The sequence below is a fragment of the Mirounga leonina genome, unplaced genomic scaffold, assembly GCF_011800145.1.
Source record: "Mirounga leonina isolate KUSES-001 unplaced genomic scaffold, KU_Mleo_1.0 Mir_173, whole genome shotgun sequence".
Lineage (NCBI taxonomy): Eukaryota > Metazoa > Chordata > Mammalia > Carnivora > Phocidae > Mirounga > Mirounga leonina.
In genome coordinates this window covers 57789669-57804700 of record NW_023270447.1, presented here as the reverse complement: position 1 = coordinate 57804700, position 15032 = coordinate 57789669, and the positions used below count along the sequence as shown (strand labels likewise).

Genomic DNA, 15032 nt, shown 5'->3' with positions numbered 1-15032 from the left:
GAGAAGCTGCCGGCAGCACCTTGTCCGCTGCCCTGGCCTTCAGACCTCCCTCCTGCTCCGGCTTGGGAACTTCTAAAGCCCCTTCCCACCCCAGCCCTCTCCAGTGTGGTTCTGAGGGTGACACAGGACAAAGCACACAAAAGCCCTTTGCATGGTGAACACGAGAGCTGCAGACGTGAGGCACCAGTTTTCTTCGTTCTAACTCTGGCAAGTCCTGGGCACACAACAGATCCTCAAGAAAGGCTTAGTGCTGCTCCAGACTGAGGGGACCTTCGCTCCTGCTTGGGCGCGTGGCTGGCCTGGGCACAGGGCACACCCATTAAGGCGTTGTTTGAAGCCGGTTTGTGTGACGGCTGCTGATGCCTCGTCTTCCACCTGACAGGGAGACCCTACAGGACAGAGGCTGTTTCTCACTCCTTTCTGGGTCCTGGCACAGAATAGGAGACTGACCAATGTTGAGGAACTTCATTTCCTCGCCTAAAAAAGAAAAGCAATGATCTCTCCTTCACCTTGTTTTGTGGATCCAGTGAGGGGCTAGATTTAGAGGTCCCAATTAGGGGCACCTTCTCCCCACTGGGCTGGACCCGGCCCCGCTCCAGAAGGCCTGTCTCCCTCTCAGGTTCACAGGGGAGGAAAGGACCACCAGAAAGGCCACAGCTAGAATTTAAAACAGTTTTATTAAAACAAGCACACTGTATAATAGCACTGCTGTGTGTCTGTCTGACTTGTACAGATCCATTTTCTTTAGGCAGCTGGGCAGCTCGGCTTCTCGGGGGACCAGATGCGCCCTCAGGCTCTCTGGCAGCAGGCCGGCACATGGCTCGGACCAGGGCTGCCTGCGATCTGGTGCTACATCGGGCACGGAGCCCCTTCTAACTGCCCTGGACTGGTGCTGCCCTCCAGCAGACACAGCCTCTAAGTCACTCGTCATCTTAACAGCTTAAAACCAATTAGAATAACAGGAAACAGCTGAATAAAACCTTCCACATGCATGGACATTCAAGGAAGAGCACGCCATGACATGTTCTGGAAAATCCGCTGGCTTGCAGTGGGAGTTTAAAGTCCCATCTTTGCTGCAAGTGCATGGTTAAAAAAACAAACATTTTTTTAAACGAAATAATACGGACTTCAGCAGCAATCCCAAACAAGGAAGAGGATGATAAATGAGGGACACGTTTTGGTCCCAGCAAAGAAAGATTATGTGCTTCTCCCGTACCACAGACTGGAAGACCGATCTGGCCTCCTGAACGCGGAAGGCTCCCTGCCCTTTCCTGAATTGAGGGGATGGCTTCACTCAACCGAGGGGAGGACATCCGGAGGACAAAGGAAGGACCAGCGGGGGTGGGGGGGGGGCAGTGACAGTGTAGGGAGAGTCAAGAGCCTCTGTCAACTGCCGCTTCTCAATCCTGGCTCCCTGAAGGCCGCAGCCCCAGCCCGCTGCTGCCCGCCCGCCCAGGAGAGCAGGCGGATCCTGGATCTGCAGGCGGGTGAGCAGGTGGGCGGGAGCCCGGCAGAGATGTCCCTGCCGCAGGCGATTATGCAAAGTGACAAGTGATTGCTTTCCTTTTCAAAGATAACCCCTCCGGATGGAGCTTTTCCCTTGAAGACTCCGGGGAGATGGGGGGTTGGGTGGGAACCTCAGGGCCTTGGCCAGGACGGGGGGCCACGGAGCAGCTTCCTCTGCGTGCTCTGCAGACTTTGGCTGCACCGGGCGGGCCGAGGTCCGGGAAGCCGTGGCCGGAGTGGGTCAGAGTGCGGCGGGAGTTGGGCACGGTTCCGGGTCGCCTCTGCGGCCTGCCTGGGCCAGGGCCCTCCGGCGGGCCAGGCGCGACTTGCAGGGAGGGGAGAGCCTCACAGAGCAGAGGCCCTCGACCAGCGACTCGGACTCCTCTGCCAGCTCGTCTTCCTCGCGCTGAGAAAGCTGGCGGTTAAGGGCGATGGCCTCAGCTGCGAAGAGCGTCAGGTCCATCGTGCTGCTATTTCTACAGGGGCAGGCAGCACAGAGCAGAGGGAAGCAGGGCTCAGCGCCCTGGCCAGCCCACTCCCGCACCCCCCGAGGCTTTTTCTGGGCTGCTCCTCCCTCCCCTGCCCCCCCCCCGCAGAGTCGTTCTTGCCCAGGTTTGCAATCTGATTTCACTGAGGCTGCAATGGCTTTGAGCCTCAACTACAGTCCTTGGACTTAGGAGTTGGGACAAATGTCCCCTTCTGTTCAGAGCACCCTCCTCCGCGCTCCCACGCTCTGCACCCAGCTCTCCCAGAGGAAGGGCCTGGCACATGAAGCGCGCCCCCATGTATCCCCCTCCCCCGTCAGGGTGGGGAGCTCCAAGAGCAGGGGCCGGGCCCTTGTGTCTGTATCCCGGGGCCCAGCCGGGCTAGCATACAGCAGGCACGTGGGTCTGCTGGATACATCTTCTAAGGTGGACCACAGGTTCGGAGCCTCAAGGCACCTGGACGCAGCTCCAGAGAATCAGGCCGGCCCACCCCCGGCAGCAGCATTCTGGCTCACCCCAGTGGCGATTACAGTGATGTAAGACTTCCCGTGTGACTCCCAGCACCTGGTCATGAGGTGGCTCCCTGGAGGGCTTCCCACAGTGTGGTAGCCCTGGTCCTTTGGGAATAGGGCAGTGCTCACTAGGAACACGGTCTGGTGTTAAAGGGCACCAGAGTCAAACGATCCAGGTTCAAAGTCCAACTCCCCAAGGCAACTGTGTGGCCCTGAGTGAGTTACCTCAATCTCTATTCTTGGTTTTCTCATCCATAAAATGGGGTAATAGGAACACCTTTCCTTTAAATTTATCATAAAGATTATGAATAGAATCTCTGTAACGCCCTTAGCACCATATCCTGCGTGTGGTATGCATTTACTATAGCGTGGTCATTACTATTACTGTGTCTAGTGGTGACAGGACAACTGGTCCTACTGCCTCACAGTGCCCCCTCCTGCTACTGTCACCAACCCGCAGCTGAGGGAGGGAACCTTGGGGTGACCTACAGATAAGGTCTTTGGGCTATAAATGGTGATTTCTAGTTAGATGCAAGCAGACATGGAAACAGTTTTTTCTCCTGCAAACAGCACCTGAGGGGCCTTGAAGGAGCTGGAGGGCAGGGGAGGCCGTCAGGTGGCAGCAGAGAAGAGGGGAAAGAGGGCAGGCCGGGGAGCCCCTTCAGGAGGATGACATCTGAGCCTAGAGCTAGGCTCCCTACCCCACCTCCACCCCAACGTGGCTGAGAGTTTGAGGGAAAGTCAAAGCCAAAGAAAGAAGGGCATCAGGTGTGGTTGGAGCATTTACCTCTGGAGGACTTGCGGCGTGGGGAGTCCCCTTTCTGGAGCTTGCTAGAATGGGAAGGACAGATGTGGGGGTAAGCACTGCTCCCTCCTTCAAGAGCTGCCCGACCCACACCAGTGCAGAGTGGGTAGGCTACTACAGACTCCTGGCCCAGCACAGACACTTGGCCAAGCTTGCCTGCAGGGTCAGACCTTCCAAGGAGAGAGCAAGAAAGGACAGCTTGAACCCAGCTGATTCTGCATGGAGATTCACTCCCTTTGCCTGGCAAAGTCTTCTTTATCCTCCAAGACCCAGCTCAAGGGTCACTTCCCCTGAGAAGCATTCATTCTCCCACCCCTGCCACCTCCCTACCCCTGTCCAAGCAGAGGTGGAACCTCGTCCTTTTGTGCCCCTAGCACTTTTGATAAGCATTTGTTACACGATCCCATAATTTATTCCCTTGTCTCCCCCTCCCCATTAGAGTAAGAAGACAGGGATTGGGTCTTACTCATCCCAGTATCACCAGAGTCTGGCATGGGGTAGGTGCTCAGTAAATTTAGCAACTCTTGGGTGGCTAGGAATCAGCCACTCAGAAATTCTTAGATTGGGTCCCCCCTATAACATGGGGCTGGCAATGTTTGTTTCTTTCCACTGGAAGGGCCACCGAGGCTGGCGAGGGCCTGGCAGACCAATGACACGGTAAATCACAGGAGGTCTGGCAGACCCCTTGGAGGGGCAGAAGTCAGGTAACATGCCTAACTAAGGAGGATGGTTGAAAATGTTTTCTGGTAAAGACCTAGATCCTTTGTTTGAGGAAAACACCGCCATTTGCCTTTTAGGCAAGCTGCACCCCAGAACCACGAGGAGAACCTTTGTGCCCCGAATGCATCCTCACTGCAAGCAGGGAAGCAAGGCCCTGCTTCTGAGCATTCTCAGCTCATGACGTGTCTGTCTGAGGGGAGGGTGCCACAGGCCCCAAACGCCAACACCAGGCTGCTTCTGAGAATGTGTGCCTCTGCCAGTGGTAGATGCGTGTGCCAAATCCCCCAGAGGCCTCTGCTCATTCCTGAGAGGCAAGGCTCAGTTAGGAGCCTAGTCCGAGGCCAAGGTTAGAGCCAAGTCTATGACCAGTAAGGGGCTCCTTCCGGGGCTACGCCAGTGGCCACTTCACTCCACATGGGCAGGGACTGAAGCTGGTCTCCCTCCAGCTGAGGTCAGCCACCTGGGCTGCTGTCCAGTACTCGCTACTCTAAAAGCTTCCTCACGGCCATGCTACAGGCCTCAGGAGGTGGACTGCCGCCCCTCCCCGGGTTACTCACCCCCTGCACCCAAGGGTGCTGCAGAACTTGGGCAGCACTCAGTCTCTGCTTTGCATCTCGAACCAGGAGCTTGGAGATGAGGTCTTTGGCCTCGCTGGAGATGTGTGCCCAGTCCTTGTCAGGAAACTCATACTTGCCTTCTTGGATGCTCTCGAACAGCTTGTTCTAGGTAAAGAAGATTCCTCCTGAGGCCACGCTACCAGGGAATAAGCGGAATGTGCCTGCCATTGATTTGGTCACCCTGGGTCCCCTTGGCTTTAGCTGAAGCTGCAGCTCGTGGCCTGGGGATGCTACAGGCCAGGGCCCTCCCTGGCTCCCCATCCCTGCTAAGTCATCACACCACACAGAATGCCCCTGTCGGGCAGAGATGGCTAAGCTACTTGGAGGGCTGGGCAGGTGACACCTGGGGAATGCCAACTAGGGAACACAGCCCAAATTCCTCAGCCCTTCATATGGGGCCCCCACAAATGGGCTCCTGGCAATCTGTCCAGTTATAGCTCCCCCCACTGCCAACCTTACACTTCTACTCTTCTTCCCCCATACACATGCAGCTGTCTCACTCCTCCATGTCTTGGCTGGTACTGCCACTCCTGCTTCTATTTCTTGGGCAAGACTCATGTATGAAGGCTTAGCTCAGGTATGGTCTGCTCTAACAGCTCTCCCCTGAACTCCCAGCTAAGCCTGTCTCTCTCTCACCCTGTCGTGGGCCCTTGGACAGAAGGGGAAAGAGGCACTAGAGACCCCCTTCCGGAGCAGGAACACCTCCCAGCCCAGTCCTGTTGGGCATGCCCCAACCACGCTGACCCCCTGGCAGGCCCCGTGCAGCGGGTCCCTGAGCTGTGCTTACTTTACCTGGCACACCCTGCAGACCTCTCCCCGGTCCCAGCCACAGTCGGTCCCACAGTGACCTACGAAGGGGGGATAGCCGCTCAGCATGATGTAGAGGACTACGCCCAGGCTCCACAGGTCACAGCGCTTGTCGTAAAAGGTGGCCTCGTCCCTGAAGACCTCCACCACCTCCGGGGCCATGTACTCTGCAGAGCCACACTGTGGGGGCCAAGGTTGGGAGGGGAAATGGTAGAGAAGAGAGAGGCTTAGTCACAGGGAGAGGAGATGGCAAAGAGCATAATGTCATGGGAGTTCAGCAGGAGGATGGCACCGAAGAGCAAGGAGTTGCCAGGAAAGCCGGCCAGAGGGCTCACCTGATACCACCAAGGCACCTGGAAAAGCTGGGCTAACTGAGCGTTTGTAAATGGAGTCCTAGTGCTCCCCATGATCCACATGACCAGTTCCAGGTCACCTTCCCATCTTTCCAGGTCCTTCTCCAGTAGGCAGAGGCACCTGGTCAAGAAGCTGCTCAGTTCTCTGCAGACAGTCACCTAATGTACAGGCATTTCAATGTACCAGGGGCACGGGTCCGGGAGGGGGTCTGTGGACATCCAGTCCCATAAAGCGAGTAGTTCTTTTTTTTTCTTTCTTTCTTTTTCTTCTTCTTCATTTTTTTTTTTTAATTTTAAGTAGGCTCCATGCTCAGCACAGGGCTTGAACTCACGACCCTGAGATCAAGATCTGAGCTGAGATCAAGAGTTGGACACTTAACTGACTGAGCCACCCAGGCGCCCCCATAAGACAAGGAGTTCTTAAAGTGAAGTCCCTGCCAAGCTTCTCTGCCAGCTTAGACCAAGGAGGTATAAGAATTCAGAATTAAGAGTCCATCCAAGCTGGGAAAGCTCTTAGAACAAATCCAATCTCCCCACTTCTCCCATTTATAGATGGGAAAACGAAGGACGAGGAGGGGGCAGGGATTTGGTTTCAAATCCCAGTACAAGAATTCGGGATTCTTTCCTTCCATCCTTGCATATAAGATGCTGATAAAAACAAAACAAATTCTTTTTGCTCCCCTCTTCCTTACTGCAGCCTTGCCAAGAGATGCCTCCCTGGCCCCCAACACACACAACTAATTAGATGGGAAGACAGGAAGTGGAGAAAGGACATTTTCCATATTATTGGCAATTAGAGTTAATGACTTTGAGAACAAGGTACCTCAGTGTAGTAGAAGCTAATACAGAAACATTTCTAATAATGTCAATTAGAGTAAGATACAAGCACATTGAAATGCATGTCTTAAAAAAGGTTATTAGGAAAAATCACTTATGAAACATGCAAATCTCAAAAGACTCATAATAATTATAGTACATTGGGTATGTACAAGAGATGTCTAAGGAAGAACAGCTCCCAGCTGCACATCTGGGCATGAAATGTGAAGTGAAGGAAGCAACAGGATAACTCAGGCAAATGATCCTACATGTGGAGAGCTGGGACCTCTCAATTCTGGCCAGAGAGACCACATTGCCCCTCCTCCATCAGAGGGGGATGTGCTGAGACGCTGCCAGGGAGAGTGGGACTCAGAGCTATCGTGTGCTCAGGTGCAAAGGGCTGGCCTGGGCTAGTGTCTGTCTTTACCTGGGTCAGGAGTCAGCCCTCAGCCTGTTCCCACAGATACAATTTGTCTCATCATTGGCAGAGGACCTGCCCCAAACAAAAAGCTCCCATGTCAGTTTCATTAGCAACTAAGCCCTGATGGGGTGGGTGGGGGTGGCTCACAAAGTGGCCAAATGACAACTCAGGCAGAAACACTAGGTTTTCCTTCCTTAGCTCTCTGTTCTGGACTCCAGCTTTGGGTTGGGGGTACTCCAAGGGTACAGGAGTCCTGAAGGAGGTGGTACAGGGTGCCCAGCCATACGTACTGGAGTGGTCAGCTCTGGTGTGGTTATGGGGGTGCAGGAGTTGTTCAACTTCACCCCACTGCCCAAGTCAAAGTCACAGATTTTCACCGGAGACACCTGAAAAGGAACGCAAAAAGCAAAGGTTACAAATATAAGAAACCCAAGGACACCAGGAGACCAATGTGACTATGACACAGTCACTCACCCTCCCTCGCTCCTTCCCCTCTCACTCGCTGGCTCTAACTATTGCACACATACTCTCTCTCTCTCTCTCTACGGCTGCCATGCCAAAGCCCAGCTTTTTCTGCCATGTCATGTTTACTGTCCTTGGGTTAGAAATCACCTGAGAGGGGCGCCTGGGTGGCTCAGATGGTTAAGTGTCTGCCTTCGGCTCAGTGCATGATCCCAGGGTCCTGGGATCGAGCCCTGCATCGGGCTCCTTGCTCAGCGGGAAGCCTGCTTCTCCCTCTCCTTCTACTGCTCCCCCTGCTTGTGCTCTCTCGCTCTATTTAAATAAATAAATAAAATCTTTAAAAAAAAAAAAATCACCTGAGAATTTATCCTGAGGTGTCCTCTGCCCCACGCTCTTTCCTCACTTCCTAAGAGAAAATGTGCGTGCTACGTGGTGCCAGGCTGATGCGCACTTAGTAAAACGAGCAGCAAACCTTCAGAAATCTTGCCCACAAATGACAAATGATGGTGTAGGCTGCAGAATCAGAGAAGTAAATATGTATTCCTGAAAGGCTCTTTGTGGCCCATTCAGTGGACGGTACCACCTCAGGTGGCTTGCGGTGACCAACTCATCTTTGCTTGCTTGGGACTTTGTTGGTTGCAGCACTGAAAGCTGTGTATCCTGGGACACCCCTCGGGCCCGAGCAAACTGGGAGGGCTGGTCACCCAAACTGGATGTTGCCCCTGAAACCACAGACAGCGTGAGTCATCTCCAGAGCTGACCAGGAGGGCACCTCGCGTGCATGCAGGAGAATGGCCTGCATGGTGGAAGCAACACAGTGAGCCCCTCAGAAATGCTGGTTGTGGGAGTCCCAGCTCAGCCGCTGACCTGCTGGGGAAGCCGAAAGTCTCTCAACTTCCCTTCCTCCCTTCCTTTCTTTCCTCTCCCCTCCCTTCCTCCTCCTTCTCTGTTATACCCTTCTTTTTCACTTAACCTCTCTTTTTTTTTATTGTGATAAAACATATATAAAATAAAATAATCCACTTTAGCCATTTTTGAATGTATAATTCAGTGGCACTAATTACAGCCACACTGTTATTCAACCATCCCCAGGATCTGTTTCCAAAAGTTTTCCATCATCCCAAACAGAAACCATCAGGTAGAAACTCCCCATTCCCCCCTCTACCCAGTAAATATCTCATCTACTTTCTGTCTATGAATTTGGCTATTTCAGATGTTTCATTAACTGGAATCACACAATATCTGCCTTTTTGTGTCTGGCTTATTTCACTTAGCATACTGCTTTCAAGGTTCGTCCATGGTGTAGTGTGGATCAGAACTTCTACCGTTGGGTGGCTGAACAATATTCCATTGTATGGAGGGACAACATTTTGTTTATCCATTTACCTATTGATGGACACTTGGGTTGTTTCCAGCTTTGGCTGTTGTGAATAATGCTCCAATGAACACTGATGTTCAAGTTCAAACCTCTGTATTCAATTCTTTTGGGTATATACATAGGTGTGGAACTGCTGAGTGGTATGGTAATCCTGTTTAGCTTGGTGAGGAACTGCCATGCTGCTTTCCACCGTGGCCACACCATTTCCTGTTCCCACACTGGCCATGGGTTCCAATTTCTCCACAGCCTCATCAGCATTTGCTCTTCTCTGGTTTTTTCTTCTTTTTAAAATTCTAACCATCCTAGCAGCTGTGAGGTGGTGTCTAATTTTTTTTTTTTTAAGATTTTATTTATTTATTTGAGAGAGAGAGAGGGAGCATGAGCGGGAGGAGGAGCAGAGAGAGAAGGAGAAGCACAGTCCCGCTGAGCAGGGAGCCCCATGTGGGGCCTGATCCCAGGACTCTGGGATCATGACCTGAGCTGAAGGCAGATGCTTAACCAACTGAGCCACTCAGGTGCCCCTAATGGTGGTTTTGATCAACATTTCCCTAATGACCAAGGATGTTGAGCATCTTTTCATACGCTATTGGCCATCTGTGTACTTTTTGGGGGAAATGTTTATTCAAGTTCTTTGCCCATTTTTAAAATTGGGTTGTCTTTTTGATGTTGAGTTTTAGAAGTTCTTTATATTTTGGATATTAAACCCTTATCATATATATGCTTTGCAAATATTTTCTCCCATTCTCGGCTTATCTTTTCATTTTCTGGATAATGTCTTTTGATGCTTGGGTTGCTCTTAGTTTTAGTTTTTCAACCATAGAAAAGGGGCAGTAATCCTGAGCCATCAAGATCAAATGAAAGGACAAAAGCCATGAAAGCATATTGTGAACTGGAGGCAAGAGAGTAGATCAGAGTGTCTGTGGAGTTCTGGGGCCAGACTGACTACCTTAGTTTTAATCTATATACCCTACTACTTACCAGCTGAGTGACTTTGGACAGGCTTCTTAATCTACCTGAGCTTCAGTTTCATCATCCATACAATGAGAATAGTAATAGTACCTACACCTCATGAGATTTTACAAATACTTAATAAGTGCCTGGCACAATGTAAGTACTCAAGAAATGTTAACTATAATTATTATTAATAATCATAATGATAATGGTGACAAATTATAAAGTCTTATGCCAGAGCCACTGACAGGAAATCACAAGATCTTATTTGAGGTAATGTATTACTACTCCCCACAAAAGAGCTGTAAGGAGCAGCTTACATTCACCACATTCTCTTGCAGCCGTTTCTGTTTATGGGCTATCCCTTAATTCAGACTGACAATGTGTGTTCATACATACGCACCCATATACATACACACAGAGCCATGAATGTGTGCCAGCAAAACCACCAGGGCCTCAATCCCTCCACACAAACACAGAATCTGTCAAATTCTTATATGCTTACGGAAGTGCAAACACTTCCATTTACTGGTAGGTTAAGGTAAAGTTTAAAATAGGATGCATCTGTTCAACACCCAATCTATATGTTTGCTTTTTAATGGGCATCTTTGGAAATAAAAATGGAAACAGAAACCCTTTTCAGGAACTTGCTTCCTAATTAGTACTTCAAGTGGTGGGCATTAGCTGGCATACACCGTAGCATAAACATCCTTTCTAGGCAAAGATTGGCTTCACAGAAGATTGAGTTGTTTATGGCTCACACCAGCTGCTCTAAAGACAGGTGCACTGGGCTAGAAAACATTCATTTCGTGCAGAGTTTTACAAACTCTCAGGTGTAAGCCAATCACACTGTTGATAAAGAGCAAAGAAGAGACAGGGATTAACCCGATTTAGAATGCAGAAACACTACACATTTGGTCTAACATTCTCATGTGTCCATAGTAATCAGTGCAGGTTGGTACCTGAGGCTGAGAGAACTGCTAACGACCCAACTGAAAATAGAGGTGGCTTCCCCACTTCAGTGTAAACTGTGACCCCCAACAAGTCAGCCCTAAGTACCTTTTCTGGAGACTCACACAGTATATTTTCCGGCTTCAGATCGCGGTGAGCGATGCCTGAAATGACAAGAGCAAAGAAATGGTTAACATATGCACATAATTATCAAACATTCCACACACAATTAATTTTTTCCAAATGCTGTTGTTCGCAGATTAATTCCCAATTATGGTACATTAAAAAATCAACGAGCTGCAGGAGGCAGAAGTAACCAGAGACGAACCAAAAGCACCGTTGATTCTGCAAGTTCTTTTGAAGCCGAAGCTTTAGAAGTCGGGCAGGGATAAGAAGGGGGCTAAATGAATCCCAGCTAGCCCACCTCTCAGCACTGCAGTGACAACCAAGAATAAGAAGCCTAATATGAAGCAGAGCGAAGAGCCCTGCAAATGGCCATGCTTGAAACCGCAATGCAGAAATAATCATTGCCTTGTTTAAGAGTATCTCAGGGGGCTGAAGCTGCTCTACCTCATTTCTTCTTGTGTGGCTGACTTAAAAAAAAATGATTCCCTAGGTGGGACTCCCTGCATGTTCAGAGGACCAAGTGTTAGTTAACAAATCTTCCAAAGCTTGTCCAATCCCCTTCTCACCTGCTCTGCATGTCCAAGACAGTCCTGTCGGAAGCACAGCAAGGACTGCTTTGGCTCGAGGGTACTGTTCTTAAGAGACACCTCCCTCCTCTGCATTTTGGCGAGACTTCCTGAAGGAGACACAGGCAGCAGCTTACTCCATAAGGGGTTAAAAGCTGCTGACCTGGCCAAGAAGGCATGTGGGGAAAAGCCACCTTCTGACCAAAGACAGGGACAGAGAACCAACTCATAGGGCGTGGTGGACACAGAAACTCCATCTCTCTTTCCTTCTGCAGAATGCACAATGCAGAGACAGAAGGGCTGGAAGGTTGAGCAAGAGCCAAAGAGCTGGTGCTCAGAAGTACTGGAAAGTAGCAGAGGATTCACGGAGTCATAGGAAAAAGCAGAATCTGCTTTCCTAAAACTCCCTTGATGACCAACTTCTCAGGCCGCCCTCCGATTTCCCGCTAGGAGGCAGAGGCCCAGCCCACCCGAGGCACTTCACCAGGGAGGGAAAACCTGAGCTCTAGCAGGCTAAGTAACTTCATCAGTCACCTAATTGAATGAGAACCCAGAGCAACTCAGTCCAGGCTGTACAAATTGAGTCGGGCTACAGCTTGCTGCACTAAAAGTGAAAGATATTTTCCATTACAGCAAGTGCTCCCACAGAAGGATCACGAGCCACACATGGAGCCTTGCTCTCCAAATGGGTGCCAATGGCCCAGTTGTCCCCCAGCCTGAGAACTGAGCGCCATGCCGGAATAACGGACCTGCCTCTGTGAACACGCCGGCCATCGAGCTGCTCTGCTTCATTTCCCAGAGGTTAAGCTGCAGCATGTCCAGTATTTAAAAGTGCGGAACTTGTTTCCGGGCTGACCCATTCCTGCCCAATCCATCTTCCCAGTGTGAAGTTATTTAGAAAACAGCCAAGTTCAGCTAGAAATTGTTTTTCACCCCAACTTCAAGTCACATGGGCAGCTGGTCCGCTAGATGTTAGCAAGCACTTCAGAACTCCTAACACCACACCAACTCTGTTCCCTTTACTGCCTCAAAATAAATAAATAAAAAATAAAACCGCCTCTGCCCCCCTCTAAGGTATGGGTCTTGCAAAAAGCGTGACCCAGTTTTGCAATCTGCAGAGGCAGCTTGGGGAACAGTTGTAAATCTTTGTCAAGCAGGTGTTACCTACATGCATCCCGGCTTTCAGAAACAGAACTAGTGCTATTCATCATGCTGGGGAAAGTACAAACACCCCTTCTAGGAACTTGCGTCCCATGTGCCAGTCAGGCGTCCAACGTGGCCACTGTCAGCGTGGAGATCTCCCTTCAGCCACAGGAGGAAACGAGGTAGGACCAGTGAGGCTGAACTCCCTGCACACATGCCTCCAGCATGCACTGAGCTGCTGGCACAAGGTGGGATGTGTGCCCAGAGCGCCTAGAAGTGGCCTGGGGCTCTCACAACCTATGTGGCCGGCCAATATCCACAGTGGGGAAGGGAGCAGAGCTAAGTTACCAACTATTCAATCCACCCCCTCCCATCACCAGACAGATGGCTTTATTTTAAGGGAATTAATATTAGGAATGGAAATGCTTTCTGTCTGGCGGCGGATCAGGGTGGAGGAAGGAACACTCTTGCAGAACTACTACATGCCGGGCACTGTGCCCCAACTGTGTTATACATACACGATTCAGACACAGGCCCACACCGCTCTGTAAGCGAGCGAGAATAGTGCCGCACGCTAACCAGAGCAGCGTTTAACTACTGTTGATGAAGTAATTACCTCTCTTCTCACTGTAATTCTGCGGGAAGACATCATTACTGAGAGAGCACATAGCTGGTAAAAAGGTAACGCTAGAATCAGTTTTTCCATGGCACTGCTGTTAGGCACGTTTTAAAAATGTAACCATCAGACATATTTATGGAAATACAAAAACAATTTGTAAAAAGATTTAATTCACTATCAAAGTTCTTAAACGATCAGTCTTAGATAAGGGACTGTAAACTGAAGTGTAATTCAGACAACAGCAACCTGCAATTTACCATCATGTTCAACAGATACCTCAAACTTAACCACGTTAGTAGAAAAATGCATTTTCCATTTATTGTGAACAAGATATAAAACTAGATATATACTATCATGCTGATTTTGAAAAGAGAGATACAGGTGACATATTTTAAAAGACTAGAAGGGTGTGCCTGGGTGGCTTAATTGGTTAAGTAATCTCAGCTCAGATCTTAATCACAGGGTCCTGAGTTAAAAAAACAAAACAAAACAAAACAAAACGAGAAGGGGCACCTGGGTGGCTCAGTTGGTTAAGCAACTGCCTTCGGCTCAGGTTATGATCTCAGGGTCCTGGGATCGAGCCCCGCATCGGGCTCCCTGCTCGGCAGGAAGCCTGCTTCTCCCTTTCCCACTCCCCATGCTTGTGTTCCCTCTCTCGCTGTCTCTCTCTGTGTCAAGTAAATAAATAAAATCTTTAAAAACAAAAACTAGAAAACACCCAAATATTTATACTAGAAGAGTATTATGATGAGGCTTGCATCCTTCTAGGACAGGAAAAGGAGATCATCCATACCCACACACTCATACATCTTATTCGTCATGAAATTTAGTCTTTTTCCCCCCGTTCTTTCTCCCGTGTCTCTACCCTTCTTAATAGCACCACATCTGCCTGCCATCCAAATCCAAAGCCCAGCACCATTCTGGCTCACTCCCTCACCCTCATGCGTGGGGCTGTGAACTGCACTAGCTCCCGGCCTAGTTCTCTGCCTGATCTGCCCCTCCCCTTCCGTCCCCAGAGGCTGGCCGGTCCAACCCAATCACCGAGGCAAAGGCCTGGTTCACCTTTGGTGTGCAGGAAGTCAAGCGCAGTGGCCACATCCCGTACCACTCGGCTGGCTTCTCGCTCATTGAAGTGCTTCTGCTTCTGGATGTGGGCCAGGATGGAGCCTGGGGAGCAGAAGAGACACACAGGTATGACGTTTCGGGCCCTAGGAAGTATAAGTTCTCAGAGGTCAAGTCTGCACAAGTTTGGGGTGGGGACACAGCCTTATTCATCACTAAATGTCCAGCACCAAGTGTGGTACTTGGCACAGAGGAGCTACCAGCACAAAACTGGACTGAACATGGGGCGCCAGGGTGGCTCAGTTGGTTAAGCAACTGCCTTCGGCTCAGGTCGTGATCCCAGAGTCCTGGGATCGAGCGCCGCATTGGGCTCCCTGCTCAGCGGGAAGCCTGCTTCTCCCTCTCCCTCTGCCTGCCGCTCCCCCTGCTTGTGCTCTCTCTCTTACCATCTCTCTGTGTCAAATAATAAAATCTTAAAAAAAAAACTGGACTGAACAGAACTGGACTGCCATCTTCTGTGCCTGCCCATGATGAGCACAGAAGGGAGAGAAAACTATTTGCATGACCAAAAATATTAATGCCATTGAGGCAGATCTGGCTTCTGAAATAAGAAAGAACTAAAAGTGAATCCACATGAGGTTGGGGGGCCTCTCCATAGGAACATTTCCTCCTCTGCATCTGATCTCAGATCCAAACAAGAGCACAAGCTTTCAAACAGAAATGCCACACCCT

At 50.3% G+C, this 15032-nt stretch overlaps 1 protein-coding gene across 8 annotated transcripts in view; it reads right to left on the bottom strand.

The window, feature by feature from the left end:
• Positions 1-658: 658 nt before the first annotated feature.
• MKNK1 (MAPK interacting serine/threonine kinase 1) overlaps positions 659-15032 on the bottom strand; it is a 44440-nt gene continuing 30066 nt past the window's right edge. For all 8 annotated transcript variants that reach the window (XM_035018646.1, XM_035018649.1, XM_035018647.1 and 5 more), the window contains 7 exons: positions 14301-14405; positions 10893-10948; positions 7333-7428; positions 5438-5632; positions 4586-4750; positions 3291-3334; positions 659-1982 (listed from right to left, as the gene is read on the bottom strand). In XM_035018646.1, the coding sequence (XP_034874537.1) occupies positions 1748-1982; positions 3291-3334; positions 4586-4750; positions 5438-5632; positions 7333-7428; positions 10893-10948; positions 14301-14405 (896 nt within the window). In that variant the 3' untranslated portion in view covers positions 659-1747. The remainder of the gene's footprint in view (positions 1983-3290; positions 3335-4585; positions 4751-5437; positions 5633-7332; positions 7429-10892; positions 10949-14300; positions 14406-15032) is intronic.